At 34.1% G+C, this 17924-nt stretch overlaps 1 protein-coding gene and 1 non-coding gene across 2 annotated transcripts in view; one reads left to right on the top strand and one right to left on the bottom strand.

Annotated features, from left to right (window-relative positions):
• The window catches only part of LOC149067561 (uncharacterized), a 43737-nt gene extending 28676 nt beyond the window's left edge, over positions 1-15061 (top strand). Inside the window, exons 4-11 of the mRNA XM_089252506.1 lie at positions 7873-8139; positions 10709-10884; positions 11092-11234; positions 12013-12158; positions 12556-12637; positions 12890-13043; positions 13138-13360; positions 13680-15061. Coding sequence (XP_089108632.1) covers positions 7873-8139; positions 10709-10884; positions 11092-11234; positions 12013-12158; positions 12556-12637; positions 12890-13043; positions 13138-13360; positions 13680-13888 — 1400 coding nt within the window. The 3' untranslated portion in view covers positions 13889-15061. The remainder of the gene's footprint in view (positions 1-7872; positions 8140-10708; positions 10885-11091; positions 11235-12012; positions 12159-12555; positions 12638-12889; positions 13044-13137; positions 13361-13679) is intronic.
• A 763-nt stretch (positions 15062-15824) lies between these two features.
• On the bottom strand, positions 15825-15897 carry TRNAR-CCG (transfer RNA arginine (anticodon CCG)). The gene has a single exon. It is a non-coding gene; the product is annotated as a tRNA-Arg (tRNA).
• Between the last annotated feature and the right edge of the window lie 2027 nt (positions 15898-17924).

Below are 17924 nucleotides of genomic sequence, written 5' to 3'. Positions count from 1 at the left end.
TAATTAAAAGGACATATGGTATTGATTTTGAAATTTGGGTGGGATACTTGAATTCGAAAAAAAAAAATGTCGATTTCCTTAAATCTCGATTACGCGAAGAAAAGACGAAAAAACAGTTGTTCCAAAGAAACTGAACCTATTTGCCAAAAAAAAAACCGGGACGTCTCGTCTTCATACCCATACAGGGAGTTTCACAAGAAGAATATCCGGTAGGAATAAAAATTCTACAGTTAGTTCTAAAATAAAAATAAAATATGAAAAAAAAGCAAAAATAGAAATTCCGCTAAGATAATATCACTTCTGTAAAGTATTAATCACGGGACATGAAAATAAAATCGAACGGTCTCTAATAAAAAAAATATCAGTTACAAAAATTTACGTCTGTCTTTCTTAATTACCCCGTTAGATGAAAATTCGCTGAAATATAAGTTATTAGTATTCTTGGTCTTTTGCGGCTGTTTACTTAACAAAATAACTATCTCGAAAATTTTCAAGAAATCCTAAAGACAAGAGAAGTGGAAAGATCTGGAATTCCTATTACCGATATCTCGACGAATTCTTATTCAAATGCCACGAGGTAAGTTCCAACAAATTCAATAGTAGAATTTGTATGCCTCCTAAACACTTTTCCAGTAACCTTACGGGGAAAAGTTGAATTACCTTTTCATTCAAATATTCATTCCGTAGTACGTAACAGCATTTATATAATTATCTTTCATTTCAATTTACATTGCGAAATGGGCATAGGTGTCTATGATAAATGCACGATCAATGGACCCAAGAAAAGAAACTCTAAAGTAATATTGGTGTTATTTCCGACACAGTAACATGTTACTGAACATTAGCTTCGAAATCGATAGTTTTGTTGGTTTTCATGGTCAGTTGCAAGTTTTAATCAGATATAATACAGTATATCATCATGCATATCTGATTTAGAATAAGCTTCATCAAACTAGACATTTTTCCTTATCGAACTGGTCCCTTGAATAAACAATTATATTATTTTAACGTGCTCTTTGTTAACGGGTACTATTCCAAACATTTTTCAGTATATCTTTTGGCCCCTTTACGTAAGAGAGGAAGTTTAAGAATATGAAAAACGAGAGAAATGTGCTATTATCACCAAGAACGTAAGGCTATTTGCGTTTGCAACAATTTCATCAGTAAATGATGCGTCTAATGCTCATGCGAAACTTCCAAAGGGTTACCATTAGCCCTGCGGCTAAACATTCACAGGGTAACGGAGAATGCGCTTCAAATATCACATTGTTCTTGCTTAACCACAAAAGTTCGAGAGAGAAAACTTCCTGTTTTTCCCAAAGACACCGCTTTCTGAGAAATACATTTGATCGAAGAAAAAAAACGCTACGTATGGATTTTCATATACTTTTCCGTTGATGTTTCCACGGATTACAGAAAAACAAATCATATATGAGAATCTGAATAAGTGCATTATGATTTTAACTAATTCATTTTCTTGAATATCAAGTTTACCGATTTTATAATATTCTATCATAAATATTAGAGAATCAAAATATTATTATCCAACAACTTATACAGTATGTCTTTGAAACATGATCCAACTAATATCGAAAAAGGAAATTAAAGCAAAAAACTATAAAATTTCCTGAAATCTTTATATTAAATATTAAAATGATCTTATATTAAATATTCAACATTTGAATATTTTCTTATTGTAATTTGAAGTGGATGCTGAAACTTGCATTTCATAGTCTACGTAACTACAATGATACCTCGTCTAACGAAAATGATTGGTATCACCTTCGTCAGCTAAAACGATTTCCTATAGGTTTGTTTCTATTGAAAATTGTTTGATTCGTTCCAGCTTCTACCCAAAATTTAAAGATAAGTTTTTTAAAGCACCAAGAAATGCTATAAAAAAGACAAAAACTAATTGAAGGCTAAAATAAACATCTTCAAAATTGCATAAATGAAAATCTACAGAAAGGTGAAAGTATGTACACAACCAACACAAGCTTTAATCTACTAAAGCTAGTGTTCACACAACCCAATCGGGTTCGTAGGTGTCTTCATCCATTCGTGATTTGGTCAGCTCATTTCTGTGTCTTATACACGCAGATGGAAAAGATAATCTCCTAGAATGTCCAGACTGTTCAGCTTGATACAAGTCTTACACTGAAAGAGCGACTGCTCTGAAAACAAAGGCTCCCTTTTTTTTTTAATACATTTTCTATCAGTTGAATCTTTTATTTTACATGAAATGGTTCAAAGAATTTCAGAAAGAGAAGTTTAGGTACATCTGGAAAAACATTCCGAGGTGGACATAAGTTAATCGGGCTCTAGTAACAGTAATTCTGATGATGATTGGCACAAAAATTCAGCTTACGACGTGGCTATTTTATGTTAGCTCGTGCATTCATACCAACGAAAATGTTCATTAGCCGAGGCAGGAGAATCACGAAAAAAATTTTCATTAGCTGAAAAATTCGTAAGCCGAGGTATCACAGTATATTCAATATATTCATTTTTTATTTCAACATCCAAATTTTTATCATACTCGTAGCGTGCGAAATATTTTCTTGAGAGGAGGGGGGCGTTTTTTATACTGCAAAAATATACCATTATATCTCGGCTCAAGGAAGGGGGGTTTACTCCTAGCCCCCCCCCGTGTATGCCTATGTACTCGTATATAAGGTTTCTTTTATTTATTCCAATTTATTATGGAAATCTATAAAAAATTAGTGCAATCGTAAAATATCAGTACTGAACAAAACGTGACTTTTTCGAAACGTGCTTTTTGCTGAAATTCTGTCAATTTTAAGAAATTCCCCCCAATGATATTTTTAAATTACAAACAAGTAAATAATATTCTGTTTTTAAAACGAATACTTGAAGAAAGCTGGGATCTTAATTGCCTGGAGGATATAAGTGACGTTCACTATTTTCAGACGAGTTCTCTCGGATGAAAGCTTATCTTTCAGCCTTTGGCAACACCAACGTAGAATGGTTTCCGGATTGCTTGCTTCACGCTGTCTTTTCGGTGAAGGTCGGAATGTGCGTCGACTTACGGTCTGGTCTCAGTTCGCGGTCACCCATTATTAATTACGTTTATTTATCATTTTTTCCCCGCATTACGCGTTCACTGTGGCCTTTTTTACGATACACAGCAGAGTTCTCTTGGGTAGTAAAAGCTTCGTGTTCAAAGCTGTTTCATCGCTTAAGCGGATTAAAACCAAGTAATCCTTGTTCGACACAATGGATGTAGAGATGTGTAGTTGCAATGACCCGCTAGTTCTCTTGACTACTTAGGAGACATGTGAAAAGAGATATCGCAAACAACCAAGCATACATACAAACTGATAAAAGAATAACCTGTTTTGATGTTGAAAACTTTCGCATGTTTATGGCACATGATATGGAACTGAGAATAAGATGGTGGATTATAGCTATAATTATCATGATTAATCCGAGATGAACACTCGTAAATCTTGAATATTATTATTTATGTGGATATTCCAGCACAGAAAGACCACCTGTATCAGTAGCGGCCAAGTTTTTTCTGTTCGAGGGAAAACGTAGCGGTTAGATGCAGTGTTGAGGGTCGAACCTTCCGGCATATAAGACACACCGGTGAAATGCCCCCCTAGTGTCCGAGTGGCGCAGTGGTAAGACGCTCGTCTTCCGCTATGAATTCGAATCCGGGCAATAGAACATCAGAAACAAGTTCTTTATCTATCGAGCCTGGGACGATTACCGATAGATGGCGCCTTCATTTCCCACCCAACTCCACTGGTTGGAAATCACTGTATGGCGATATATGACCGAAGCTGACGTGCGGTGAAGTAGTAAAATGACCCAGCAAATTCACAGATTTGTATACGCTATAAGTAGAGTAGGGAAACACGGGAAATTTAGTGATTAAACTAATACCCTGGACTTTGTACTTCATAAACCGACACTTTTTCAATATTTATCTGGTTTCGTTCCAGCTAGATGCAATGCATCACAAATTACATATTTTTCTGCACACAAATCAGTCTATCCACACATTTATAGTTTAAATTTCAGACAAAACATTTTTTATCTCAATTATTTTCTCCCTACTCCCAATTTTTTTGCCCCCCCCCCCCGGGGTACACAGGTTATTACGATGAATTGATTCACGTACCAGTAGGTATGCAGGGGTTTTTTATTATCGGGATGAAAGCGCTCACAAAACCAATCACGTGGATCGTACTACGATATCCGGTCTGAAGACGCCTGGAGTGGGGAAACACGGGATGGTACCAATATAAGATGGACCAGCTTTGGATGGATCAGGCAGACTACCTGTAGATGTGAAAAAATGTGCGTTCAATATTTGATGCTTCTGTAAGTTTTCTGTACGTCCATAAAATTAAATGGAACCAGATTCACGATATACGTGTTATTATTGCGTGTGTAGCTACCTTTTTTAACCCGGAATATCGGTTGTTCAGTTTGAAGAAGTGTCAGTCTGGTGCAGCGCGGGTCACCAACCTGTCATCTCGAAATTCAGAGATGACTGTTTCTCAGTTAAAGAAGGAATACTTTTCCCTTTTCGATGCAAACAATCTTCCTGTCCGGGTGTGGAACTCTCACGGTTAAAGGCATAACATGAACCTGACTATCCAATTTGATTCATTTTTGTCATCTGGAATTATTAGGGCCGGTGTAGCCTATAGTGTGTGGAAGTTTAGAGGTGTCATAGTGAGTTTGCATCCACTTCGGAAAAGTTTCGTCTCAGTAACCGGAACCCAAAATATGTATTCGGCTACAAATATAGAGGCCCCGCAGCAGGAAAATTTCTATACGAAGTGGCGTAAAGGAAAAATGCCCATAGCAAACTTTATGAGCAATTTGTGTGTGCAAAAGTTAGTGTAGTGAGAACATGGTAAATTTGTTTTTTGCCACTAGACATAATGAATGTAAATAGGTTGTTGATCAGGAAGTGTGTTGTTAGAACCAATAGCTCAAATAATGATCACGCATTTAATTTAGCCTAATACACAGTATTTTTACCTTGTCGAGAGCCACACAAAATTACCACGCGGGCCAGCTGTTGGCCACCCCTGACCTATGTTATCACAATTTTTTGTATTTCTTTGACTGGAGTCTCAACGTCCCGCAATGGTGAGACCATACTCTCAATACACAGTCAAACCTCATTAGTGCGTCACTCGGTTAACACGTCACTCCGCTTACCGGGTCACTTTTTGGAAGTCCCAATTGTCCTCAGGCAGGAATTGGCACAGCTATGGCTTACTCCGCTTAACGAGTCACTCCGCTTACTAAGTCATATTTTTGCTCTCCCAAGAGTGACTCATTAACGAGGTTTGGCTGTATATTTTAGAAGCCTTGACTCTCAATATAACAGCCTACATTTCCTGTTTCTCAATCCAAGTAATATCTCGATTTTTTGCTTTCTGTTCCTTCTAAAAAAATTTTTCACCATGAACAGTGTTTTATTATTATTTTTGTATCCTTCGTGCAATATATCATAAATACGTACTGACTTGAAATGATTCGTATCATTCTGATTAGAAAATGTAAGAAATCACAACTAAATATCTCTCTCTACCTTATACGTACTCAAAATTTTTTTCCAATCAATGTTCATGTGACAGAGATATGATCGGACTTTTAAACACGTTTAAACAATTTGATTGAAAAAAGTAAAATTTTATTCATAAACGTTTCCTGCAATTCTTCGTGATTTAACGCTTCCATCATCATTCAGATAGCTAATATAAGAGGGCGTGTTTCGCATATCACATCAAACACACACTTAGTCATTTATGGTATCTGAACGTAATAGTTGTACTTAAGATCCTTCTCTTTCACTTTATATACACGAGATCGGTATAATGATTTATAATATCTTGAAATTGCGTGTGGCCCAACAAACAGTGATTATAAACTAAATAAAAGATAAGAAAAGCAAGAATGGATGCAGAAGGCCTCTTTGGTTTTTTTTCCTTTTATTTAAAAGAGGGAGAGAAAAGATAAATATCCAACAAACGATCGAGAAGGGTTAGTCAAGAGTGAGTGCTATGCAACCATGGTAATCGTTACACCGCATTACGATTTAAGTTGTTAAAAGGTGTTTCAACGTTTCATAGAGTGGCTTTTAAGCGTTTAACCACTCTTTTTTTTTTTGTGCTTTTTCTTTCCTTTTCTTCAAATATATTTCTTTGCGAGGCAGAATTTTATAACTGGTAGTTAGAAATAAACTTCCTAATGACAACTGTTATTGTCTTTGAGACGTTACTGCCACGAAGCTGTGATTAGCGAAAGATCTTGTTATGTGATGACAAAAGGTAAACACGAAACCCAAGAAACCCAAGTTTCTTGTGCTTTCCGGAAACTTTTTTTTCATATTTTGTTTAATTTTCTAATTTTTTTCTCCCCATGACAGATTTTTATTTATATTTTTTACTTGTTTGCGAAGAAGAACGAGTGCAAATTATTTATTAATAGAGTTTCTCTTTGTTATATCAAGCCCGTCGGGAAATAAAGATGAAACACGATGTAACTGACAAGTTCATCCAGGTGTTTTAGTGTTAGTTAAGTTTTTAATTGAGGGAAAAGCATAAACTTTATACAGTTCTAAATTCTCACCAATATTAAACACACTTTGCCGTTTCACCGTAGCCATTGATACATTAACTTTTGTCGCCCACGGCTCTTTTACCCCAGTAATCATTATCCACGGTTCTCCCAGAATTTAAAGAAAAGAGAAAAATCAAATCACTATGCGAACCTTATTTTAATAACCCCAGATAGCCACGACGCTTCTGACAAAGGTTGGCAACGTACTCGTGAGCTGCTGCACGCACTTCGAGAAAGTAAAGAGGAAAGCGGGAAATTAATATATATATATATATATATATATATATATATACGGGGTGATTATAAAAAAACTATCCCGACATATGGGCCCCTAACTATCATACCATTCACAGAAACTGAATGAAATTTTGACATAAGGTATTTTGAGGTATGCGCTCAACAATGATATGGAAAACAACAGTGTCACTCTAACAGTTACGGTTACAGTGAGAAAATTTCGAAAATATCAAATGGCAACACCAAGTTTTTTGTATTGGAATGCGATCTCCATACTGAAAAACACTAAATAGCGTTGGAATGGCACCTGTAGCACGAAAATCCCCGGAGCTAGGCAAGGAAAAAGGACTTTGCCGTGCACCAGAGCATTAATGTTCGTTTCATTCGTCACACCGTTTCTTCGGCTGAGATCCCAGCCTGATTAGTCCTCTACAAGGTCATGTGGAAAATTTGTGAAACACAATAAAATGCTTTATTTTATGCTGCTTCTCTGTCCTTATTGGTTGTCCTCACTTTTAGCTTATCTACCACCGGTGATTTTCATGCTACAGTTGCCGTTCGAACGCTATTTAGGGTTTTTCACAATGGAGATCACATTCCAATACAAAAAACTTGGTGTTGTCATTTGATATTTTCGAAATTTTCTCACTGTAACCGTAACTGTTAGAGTGACACTGTTGTTTTCCATATCATTCTTGAGCGCATACATCAAAATACCTTATGCCAAAATTTCATTCAGTTTCTGTGAATAGTATGATAGTTAGGGGCCCATATGTCGGGATAGTTTTTTTATAATCACCCTGTATATATATATACATATATATATATATATATATATATATATATATATATATATATATATATATATATATATATATATATATATACATATATATATATATATATATATATATCCATCATTTTATTCAAATCGAACGTCAAATGCAAAACGTGACAACATCATTGAGACATTGAGAATGATATTGGTATGCCTTGAGTTGAATAAAAAATATTTTTTTACAGATCCAGTCAGATTATGTGAATTTCGCAGACTGAATGGAAAACTACTTAAAACCGTCGATGCCGTGTACCAAGATGTAGAATCATTAGAGGACTGTCGACAAAAATGTCTTAGCGTAAACTATCGATGCCAGTCTTTCGACTACGGTGATCCTACACAGCATGTCTGCCGCTTATCTCATCATTCAATGTCTACTCTGACTCAGATACAAGACCCATATTTAGACATTCCTGGATCTACAACATACGAAGTTGCAGCTTGTTACAATGGTAAGATTTGCATCGTTCATTGTTCTCAATTTCATTTAACAATTTTTTTTTTAATGAATTGTTGCTGCTATAAAATTTATTTTTTTGTTAAATTATGCAAAACTAAAGGATTTAAATACGTCGATAAATTGCAAAAAAATGAGCCGTTATTAACGACTTGGCTGTTTTATCACATCGGAAGAGGTACATAGTGAATCGCCATAGCAAACCAACCAGAAATTCCTTTATTTCTTTTATTCGCGGGAAGAACTCCTATATAATATATTTTTTCCATGTTTAACTACCATTACCATCGTTTGGTGTTTCCATGTAAAAGAAAAACTCAAAAGATACTCTAAAGACATTTTGAAAAAAAACAGAAGTCTTGAACGGTTATTCAATAAAATGTTATTCTTTGGTTGAATAAAAGATTCCTTGTAGAGATCTTTCCCCTAATTGAGTCGTCGTATTATTTTCCGCTCTGGTAACTTTGCAAATGTCTGACCTTTGATGGAGTCAAACACTGCGTTTTTTTTTTAGCTTTTCAACCATCTAAGGGCTGAATAAAGGCGCTTTTCTTCTCATACTGTGATGAGGTGTGTACGTGTGTGTTTAAGCAATTTGTATTTCGTTTTTCGGATGTCATCCTCGATAAAACAAATAAAAACATGTATTTACAGTTTTTAGATACGTATTGCTACGTACTTTTCTCGTAGAAGTGATCCGTGTATAGTACGCTTCCTTGCGCTTTTGTTTTAAATCATCGAGAGAAACTTTATTTACCCAGCCTTCCATTCTAAAAAAAGCCTTAATAGAGATCTTTAAGAAATTGCAGGAGTATGCATTTTTGTTAGTGGTCAACATGCTACGCGATGCATATCAAAGTTTAACAAATAAATTGCATTTCATGAAACTTAAATTTATACGCCCGTCACATGAATGGTTCTTTTTTCAATATCTCTGATATATAACAAAAGATATGAAATCTATCATTTAAGTACACATTGTGTGTATTACAAATATCATTTTATAGATGATTAAAGCAGAACTAGCATATAAGAAAAATGATTTGCTGCCACATAATAAATCCTATCAATAATTCTTTTAAGTCCGGTGAATTTATTGTTTAGTGCCTTGTGGAGAGTTCAAATACCATCATTGTGTCTTTTTATCATATCTACCTCCTTCACAGAGAGGCTTCAGTAATGATCTATCTATATTACAAGATTTTTATCTACTGAAGACATTAATTTATGCCTATAAATTATTTGAAAATGATACAAGAGTAATCAAAGAAAGTTAATTAGTAGAAAAAAAATCGTAATCAAAGAGAACCATCACAATCACGAATCAAATAAGTGATGCAAGTAAATCACGATGAAAAAAGAAAAGCTTTTGATGTTGAACTTCATTTACATAAAGAATTCCCTTCACGCAACTATTGTTCTTCCATTCAATATATTGAGATACAATTAATTATCCTTCGAGAATGAGTATATCTTATTGCCTTCCTTTGTTCCCATTCTATACTTTATTGAATTTTTTCCTGGACACAGTTAATAGGAAAACATGACGTGCGTCCGAACAATAATTTAAATTGACAAAGTATCTTGAGTCTTACAGGTTTAGATCTTAAGGTTTTGAGACCCTTGAGGTCTAGTTGTCATCCGATTTTTTCATTCTTTCGATGAGTTGTCATGGTAACTTTCAAACACTTTCATCTCAAAATGGTTCGCGTTGTTTCGTCGATCCGATGACTAGAATTCGAACTGGCATTAAAACCATCTTCCTGTATAAATAGGGTTACATGATTCGAAAACTGAGAACGGAGGACGCCTGCACGAGTATCGTTATTTACGCCACTTCTCCCAATTTTCTCAATAGATGACGCCACTATTCTGCTCAATAAAACCGGCCACAACGTTAATTTTTCATAACTAAAACAGAACTGCTAAAGAAAAGCAAAAACCAAAAATTCGGAGAATTTCGACTACTGTTGGTTAATGGAAAAAAACCACAAAAAACTCATGTCAATGAAGAGATATATGCTTTTCAAAGAAAAAAAAAAGACAAATAATTCCGGAAACCTCCGAAACGTAAGGAGCAGTGCCATCTTAACGCATCGGTCCATCCGGGTGCGGCCGGGGGCCTAAAGAGAAGAGGGGCCTCAGAAAAATGAGAAGTAGTTAAATTTTCCAGGTAGGGCCTGAGAAAAATCACTTTCCCTGAGGGTCCATGATGTTCTTAAGATCATCTGCGTACATCTGCGTAGGAGGACGCTTCATATGACATCGAAAAGAAGGACATGTTCTTCCAAAGAAGGACGTTCGGTAACCCTATGTGTAAAGATCAGATTACTTTCAAATTCTACAATCATGGGAATTGATCGATTATCAACTTGGAAGTTATGGGAAACTTGGTTCAACTTAGAACATTCTTAATGCATTAAGAACGAATTTTCTGCTTTAATCGGTCAATCGATGCAATTTAAACGAAATCTAATAGGTTGTCTTATATGATTCACTATGCACGTCGATGAGCTAGCTCTGAAGTAATCTATAATGTTTTACTTTTTTTTGTTACTTTATAGTAACAATTCAATGCAAAGCGAGAGAAATGATTGCTAAAGTTAAAACCAGCAAAGTCTTCAATGGCCGAATCTATGCCAAGTCCAGACCAAACTCTTGCGTCGCCGACGTGGCAAACAGCGTCGATTTCGAAATCAAAATGGCTTATCATGATCTTAACTGCGATGTTAAACAGCAGGTAAAAGACCATATTCATTTTATGGAATTTTCTTTATGTGAGAGTGTGAGACCGCAAAAGAATTGTTTAAATTTATTGAAACGAGCCTTTAAAGACTCTTTAAAGGAAATTGGTACTTATAAAAACAACTTTTTAAAAATAAAAATGTGTTGCATCAAATACTTATATAATTCAGTTTTGCATATTTAATTTATTTGAACTTTCCAGAGTTCCGGGGAGTTCTCAAACGACATAGTCATACAACACCATGATATGATTGTTACGAATCAGGATCTTGGTCTTTCGGTGCACTGTCAATATGACTTATCAAATAGGACTGTTAGTCATGGAGTTCAGTTAGAAATTAATGGGTGAGTTATCCATCACCACTATCTGTAACATTGTATTCCACGTTGTACTTGTATGTTACGGGTATATAATGCCAGAGTAGGTACATCTGCGGACGTTTTTAATATTTCAATTCCTGTGGGTGTTCCACTCTTATTTCATCGAAGTGAAAAATGGATTCAGTACGTTGAACTTTTTTTTATTGGTGAAGTCGGCTATCTCTCGATATTCATTTGAAACACTTGTGAAAAAAAAGAAGTGGAATGAAATGAAAACAAAATTAAAGAACAATTTACGGACACATTGTCTTCTGAAGGCATACAGTTCACGAAAAAGGAAAAGAGAAGTAATCATAGGTGAGAAGCAAATTACGCGCTTTTCCTTCTTTGAAGATCTTCTCTGAGTATTTCATTTTTGCTTTTGAATACTTGCCAACGTATTTTTCTTTTGCTTTTGCACACCTTCTTCCAAAATATCCGCCCCACGAGGCACCGTCACACATCATCATCATTATCAATTTAAATTCTTTCTTAGAAGCGTAAATGATTTAAGCTGTCAACGCACTCACTGCATGCTTTAACGCACAACAACTGAATTTACGGACGCACGCGTGCACGAGCACGAACCAATGATGGGCGGTAAGCTACTCGATCACCGCGACGCCACTTTTATTTCAATTTTTTTTTTTTCTTCAATTTTCCTTGTGTTGCCAAAAGCAAGATGGCGATGACATTTGGTTTTTACTTGCTGCATCAAGTTGGACCAAAAAACTGAAATCATTTGTGTGATTTTTTCTACTAGGGACGTTGATGCAACTGGTACTCAGTCAGCGACCGTTAGTTCGCCAAATGTTACAATGATGATAACAGACAGAAATGGAAATGACATCACTGCTGCTCAAGTTGGCGATCCATTAGCATTACGATTTGAGATAATCGACAGAAACAGTTGAGTTTATTTTTTTAATCGATTATACATTATATACCAGTTGGTTCTTAATCTTTATTGACTCGCAGAGTACTTTTTAGTATATAAATTTCTATGGCGGAGCCACATAGCCTCCTTTAGTTTTTTAATCAAATTTACTCATTTATTTCATTTTTCTCGAGCGGCTGCGAAGCCCCTGAGAAGTACACATGGAGCTCCAAGGGCTCCGCGGAGTACCAGTTGAGAATCACTTTTTGCATTATACGATAAAATTTCATTACTACTTCTCAACATTTCTTCTTTTTTTTAAACAATTATTCATTATTTCAAACATAATTTAAGATTTATCGGAAATTTCATACATAAATTCATTTTCAGCTATTACTAATTCAACATTTTGATTGCTATTAAATTCAGGTCCATACGAAATATTTGTTAGAGAGCTAGTGGCTATGGATGGCATCGATAACAGTGAAATACTTCTTATAGACAGCATGGGGTAGGTGAAAATCAAATACTTACTAAAACCTTGAAAAATTGAAATATATACTTACTAAAACCTTGAAAAATTGAAATATATACTTACTAAAACCTTGAAAAATTGAAATATATACTTACTAAAACCTTGAAAAATTGAAATATATACTTACTAAAACCTTGAAAAATTGAAATATATACTTACTAAAACCTTGAAAAATTGAAATCCTAATGAACCTAGTTCAAATTCTGTGACTTGATTAAATCTTTGCAGATGCCCTACGGATATCACTATTATGGGAGGTCTAAGTAAAGTTGCAGATTTCGACAAAACATTACAAGCTCCCTTCGACGCTTTCAAGTTCCCAACGTCAGATATCGTGCAGTTTAAAGCACTAGTGACGCCTTGCCTGCCAAGCTGCGAGCCAGTGAGTGCTGTACTAAAACGATTCACCTAATATTCCAACCATTGATTTTTTTATTTACGTAAAGAAGTTTTAATCATTTTTCCATCTTTTTAAGGTTCAATGCAGTGCTAAAAGCCACGGTCAGCAACGGAGCTTTAAGTCAATGGGCCGTCGTCGTCGTTCAGCGTCATACGATGGTAGAATGCCCAGAGCCGACCGTCTTGTCGACAAGGAAGAGATGGTCGTAGTACAGACAATCCAAATCACAGATAAGTTCGGCTTCGATAAAGAAGAAAGTTTATCACAAGAAAGGAATGGAAGGGCAGGGGATGAAATCGGTGAGTAAGAGTAGAACATGATATTAATATGTTATTCGATAGATCCCCACAATGCAATTAATTATAGGCATCTACCTCAGACACCATGAGTAGATAACAACTTCTTATCATGCACATTATTAGGAGATTCAGAATATAGTGTCAGGGTTATTTGAAAAAAAATTATATAATCTTTTTCCAACAGAACGTGTTTGAACTCATGCATGTTTCATCCACATTATGGTTTTTATAAAATTTTATGCAAAAAAAAGATTATACTTGTGGTTTTATCCAATGGCTCTTTTGGTCCATTTCTGAAAAATTGCAATTTTCTTTGCAGAAGAGCTCAAAAGAGAAAGCAGTTGCGTCAACCTCGTGGGCCTGATAGTGGCCGCGTCGCTGTTCCTAGTAGCCCAGCTACTGTTAATCCTCGCTTGGGCAATCATGTGGCAGCGGAGAAAAAGGAGCAAACTGGACGATTCTTCGACGACAAGTGGACCGTCTTTTAGCTCTCAATATTTTGGCAATTCATTCGGACGAAGGCGTTGAAACGCGAAAGGGTAAAGATAACTTATATAATTGAGAAGCGTAAAAGAATGGCTCAAACTTTTTTAGGTTGAGCCAGACGAACAAAGTAAGTGACGCAGTGCGCAATTCTATGTTTTGTGAGTTTTTTTTAATCAGCCTGTGAAATATGTGTTATTTATTTACTCATTTGCCTTATTTATTGAACTCATCTTTTTTTGTTTTACTCGTCGAGTGTTTTTTTTTTTTTGTTCATTATTTTTGTTCTGTAAATTTTGCAAATGAACTAATAAGCGTGTGATAAATTTTCAAAAACTGACGGCAATAACATCGACATGGATTCGATAGGTCGTACTTTTTTTCCCAATATTTTCTCGAAAACTTCGCTAATTAGTTCTTTTGCGCATACTTACTAGTTCTATTGTAGTTCCTTTTCTGAAACATTTGTCTTGTCATACATATTCGGCAGCTATTGACTGTATTAAGTATGTCCTTGTAAAAATCCACATTAGGACCAATTTGCATAATGTGGAGAAAGTTGTGTATTTTCTTTGATGTCTTTCAAAACGAATTGATAAATAACAGCATTAGTAATATACCACGCTATTCCTTGTCGAAATTCAACTGAAAATAAATATTAGATGGCGGGAATCCACATCATGAAAATTTAAACAATACTTTTTCGATGTGATTTTTGAAAACAAATCATGTGGTCCAAGTACTGCTCGAACGATTGAAATATTTTACTTTTGAACTAAATTACTGTACTTATTCATAAAAATGAATGTACGTACTTTTATAATTATTTCATTCATTATTCGCAATTTATAAATGAATTTTTCCGTTATATTTGACTTATTGCGATCTCTGTATTGAATATAAATTATTGTGTTGGAAGATTTCTTTTGTTTTTGGAATAAAATGGTCAAAGATGTATATTTTTTAATAAGTGTTATACAAAGTTTAATTGTTTTCCGCGTGCGTTCTTTTGTTTTGGTTGAGGTGTTCTTCTTGGATAAATGGTGTTGTACCGGGTAATATTCGTCTCGTATCTTCTGTTGAACTTTTTTTTTATAACAATTGAACATAAACCAAAATTTTCTATTATTTTTAAATGTCTGGTTTCTGTTGTATTGGAATTACCTGAGATAATATTCTAAAATGAAATAATTATAAATAAAATATTTTAAAAAACTGCGTCGAATTTCATTGTTTTTCCACATTTCATGAAAAAACTCGAATGAATTTTTTTTGTTTTGGAAATGAAATTTTAATAATTTTTTTTATTTTTTGAATATTTTCTTGAATAAAATTTAAATATCTACTTAAAGTGACAAATTTCATGTTCTGTGATTATTTTTCATTTTTAATTCTTAGTTTTAACTTAATTGAAAAAATATACTTAAAAATCTCACACACAGATACACAAAAATTTACGATTTTTATCGTAAAAGATACTGTGAATTATCCTGAATTGAGATTTAATAGAATAGTTACAATTTATCGTAAATTCACATCGGTGAAGTACGATTTTTATTGTTAGTTAGGATTTAAAATTTGATCTTGAAGTACGTCGTGCTGCCATCTAGTGAGAATAATATTATTAATTTACCCAGAAATTGATTCTTTTTCTTACTGACTGAGGCTCTATCCTGTAATTATTCGATGTTTTTTAACTATTATTTATTATCAATAAATCCGGTTACCCTCGATTATTTCATGATAATTAACTGACAAGAATGTCACTGAAAATTTCGAATACAGGACATTTTTAAAAAATCCCGGAGGGACAACATTTCATCGAAAATGAACGACCAAATTGAGAGATTCATAATGACAAAAAAATTAAATCTTTCTCAGAGAATGAGTGCGCATCAATGTTGATCAATAAAATAACTTATAAAAATCAATTAATAATTAGTAAAACACTTAATTTAAAAAAAATTAAAAACCATAAACTCGCCCCTGGTGGGACTTGAACCCACAGTCTTTGGCTCCGGAGGCCAACGCCTTATCCATTAGGCCACAGGAGCTTTATGAAATCGTGCGTTACCAATGTTTAAAACTATGAAATCAAAATACATTGGGGGAAATTTTTATGAAATTAAGGGGTTTCATGTTTTAACATGACCAAAAACTATCCTCTCGTTGAAATAGCATTGAAAATATTATTTTCTTATTGATTTATTTTATATTTTGACATAAATATTTACATAAAAATTAATTCAAAATACAATAGAAACTGTTCAGTCAGTTCATGAAATGAGGCAACACATTTGAGATCAATTTATGAAAAAAATTATGTAATTTTTTTGTCTTAATTCTTATAAAAAAAATTAGTTTTTTTAAATCAATATTTTTTAAAAATTTGAAATAAAAATTAACTCTTTTTTTGGAATTGAACATTTTTCTTTATTTTGAAATGAAATTTTATTCAATTAAATTGATTTCATGTCATATTTTATCTCATGCGCGCAAGGTGTTAATGATATGTACATTTTTTTTTGTTAATGTTCTAAAAGTTTCAAAGTATAAAAGAACTTATATTAAAGTTATTATCAATTGCAAAGCCGTAGCCAGAAATTTATTTCGGGGGAGGGACGAACAAAGTGACACGGTGGGGGGGGGGCATTTCCCTCGATGCCCCCGAATCTCTGCCCACGACCCACTGCCCCCTACGAATATTACTTAATCGAGGTCGTAGCGAGGGGCTATGCCGTTAACGCATGGGCCTACCCGGGGGCCCTCAAGAGAAGAAGGGCCTCACAAAAATTATAACTGGTTGAAATTCTCGAGAGTTTGCCAGGTAGGACCTCAGAAAAATCAGTTGGCCCGGGGGCCCCCGATGCTTTGAAGACGGTCCTGGCAGGGAGTGCGGTCTCCCCCCCCCCCCACCACGAAATGTTAGAAAATGACTGATTTTTGTGGAACAACATGGTTAAATCTATTGTTGCTGTATCACTTTGGCCGCCCTCTTGGAAATACTAGTCGTCGTTTCCCCCCTCCGAAATAAATTTCTAGCACGGCTCTGTACTCGATAATAACTTTAAGTTATTATTACATTGCAAATGTTAGGAACATTATAAAAAAATCTACTATTAACTCCTTACGCACATGATAGAATAGCATGAAAAAAATCAATTTAATTCAATAACATTTGATTTCAAAATAGTGAGGTAAAAGATTGAGATTTTATTCACTCAAGTCTTATTTAAAATTGAAGTTCAAATATTTAAAAATTAAATAAAAATTGATAATTTTTTTAAAAATCAAATATTTAATAATGGATTTCAAATATTTTGCCTAATTTAATGAACTGAAAAGTTTCTTTCATTTTGAATTTCTATTCAAATACATTGTGTATGTCATGCCATTTTATCACGCGCGAAAGAGAGATTAATTAATCTAATTAATTAATTAAAAATGCATTATAATGCTTTTTTTTTCTTAATGTTTAAAAATTTGCAAAAAAATAAATATTTGGAGTTATGTAAAACATCGTATTCCATAGCATATACAATAAAAAATGAAAAGGTTAAATATTATTTTCTATGATATTTCTACTAAAGCATATATTTTTGAGGCTTTTTTGAGCATGTTGAACGTATGCGACCCCCTTAAATAAATTTCATATCATCGCGATGAATAATAATTATTCAAACAATTTGAGGAAATGTACGTTTTATTTAATTGTGATTTTCAAATTAATTGATAAAATATTGACAAAGATGACGTATGGAAAATATATACGACATAGTTCGATATTCACAAAGAGTTCTGTCACGAAAGTTGATCATCAAACTAAATTTAAATAAATTTAATAAATATAAAATAAATAATACGTATCCCCTAATTGTTTTGAGCAGTGTATTACAGGTTAGTTTTTTTTTTTCCTTCCATTATTTCCCAACAACGATCACATGTTGGAAAAATATTATTTTCGAAAATGGGAGAAAAATGAAAAATGTATTCCCAAAATGTCTCATTATGCGAAAACCAGGGCCGAATCAACCATTAAGCAAATTAAGCACGTGCTTAGGGCATCAGGAGAAAAGGGGCA

Source organism: Pholcus phalangioides, unplaced genomic scaffold (assembly GCF_987345545.1).
Source record: "Pholcus phalangioides strain wild (caught in Gottingen) unplaced genomic scaffold, Ppha-v1.0 ptg000029l_1, whole genome shotgun sequence".
NCBI classification, from domain to species: domain Eukaryota; kingdom Metazoa; phylum Arthropoda; class Arachnida; order Araneae; family Pholcidae; genus Pholcus; species Pholcus phalangioides.
The sequence above is the reverse complement of the archived record's forward strand: the minus strand, read 5'-3'. Positions and strand labels throughout refer to the sequence as shown.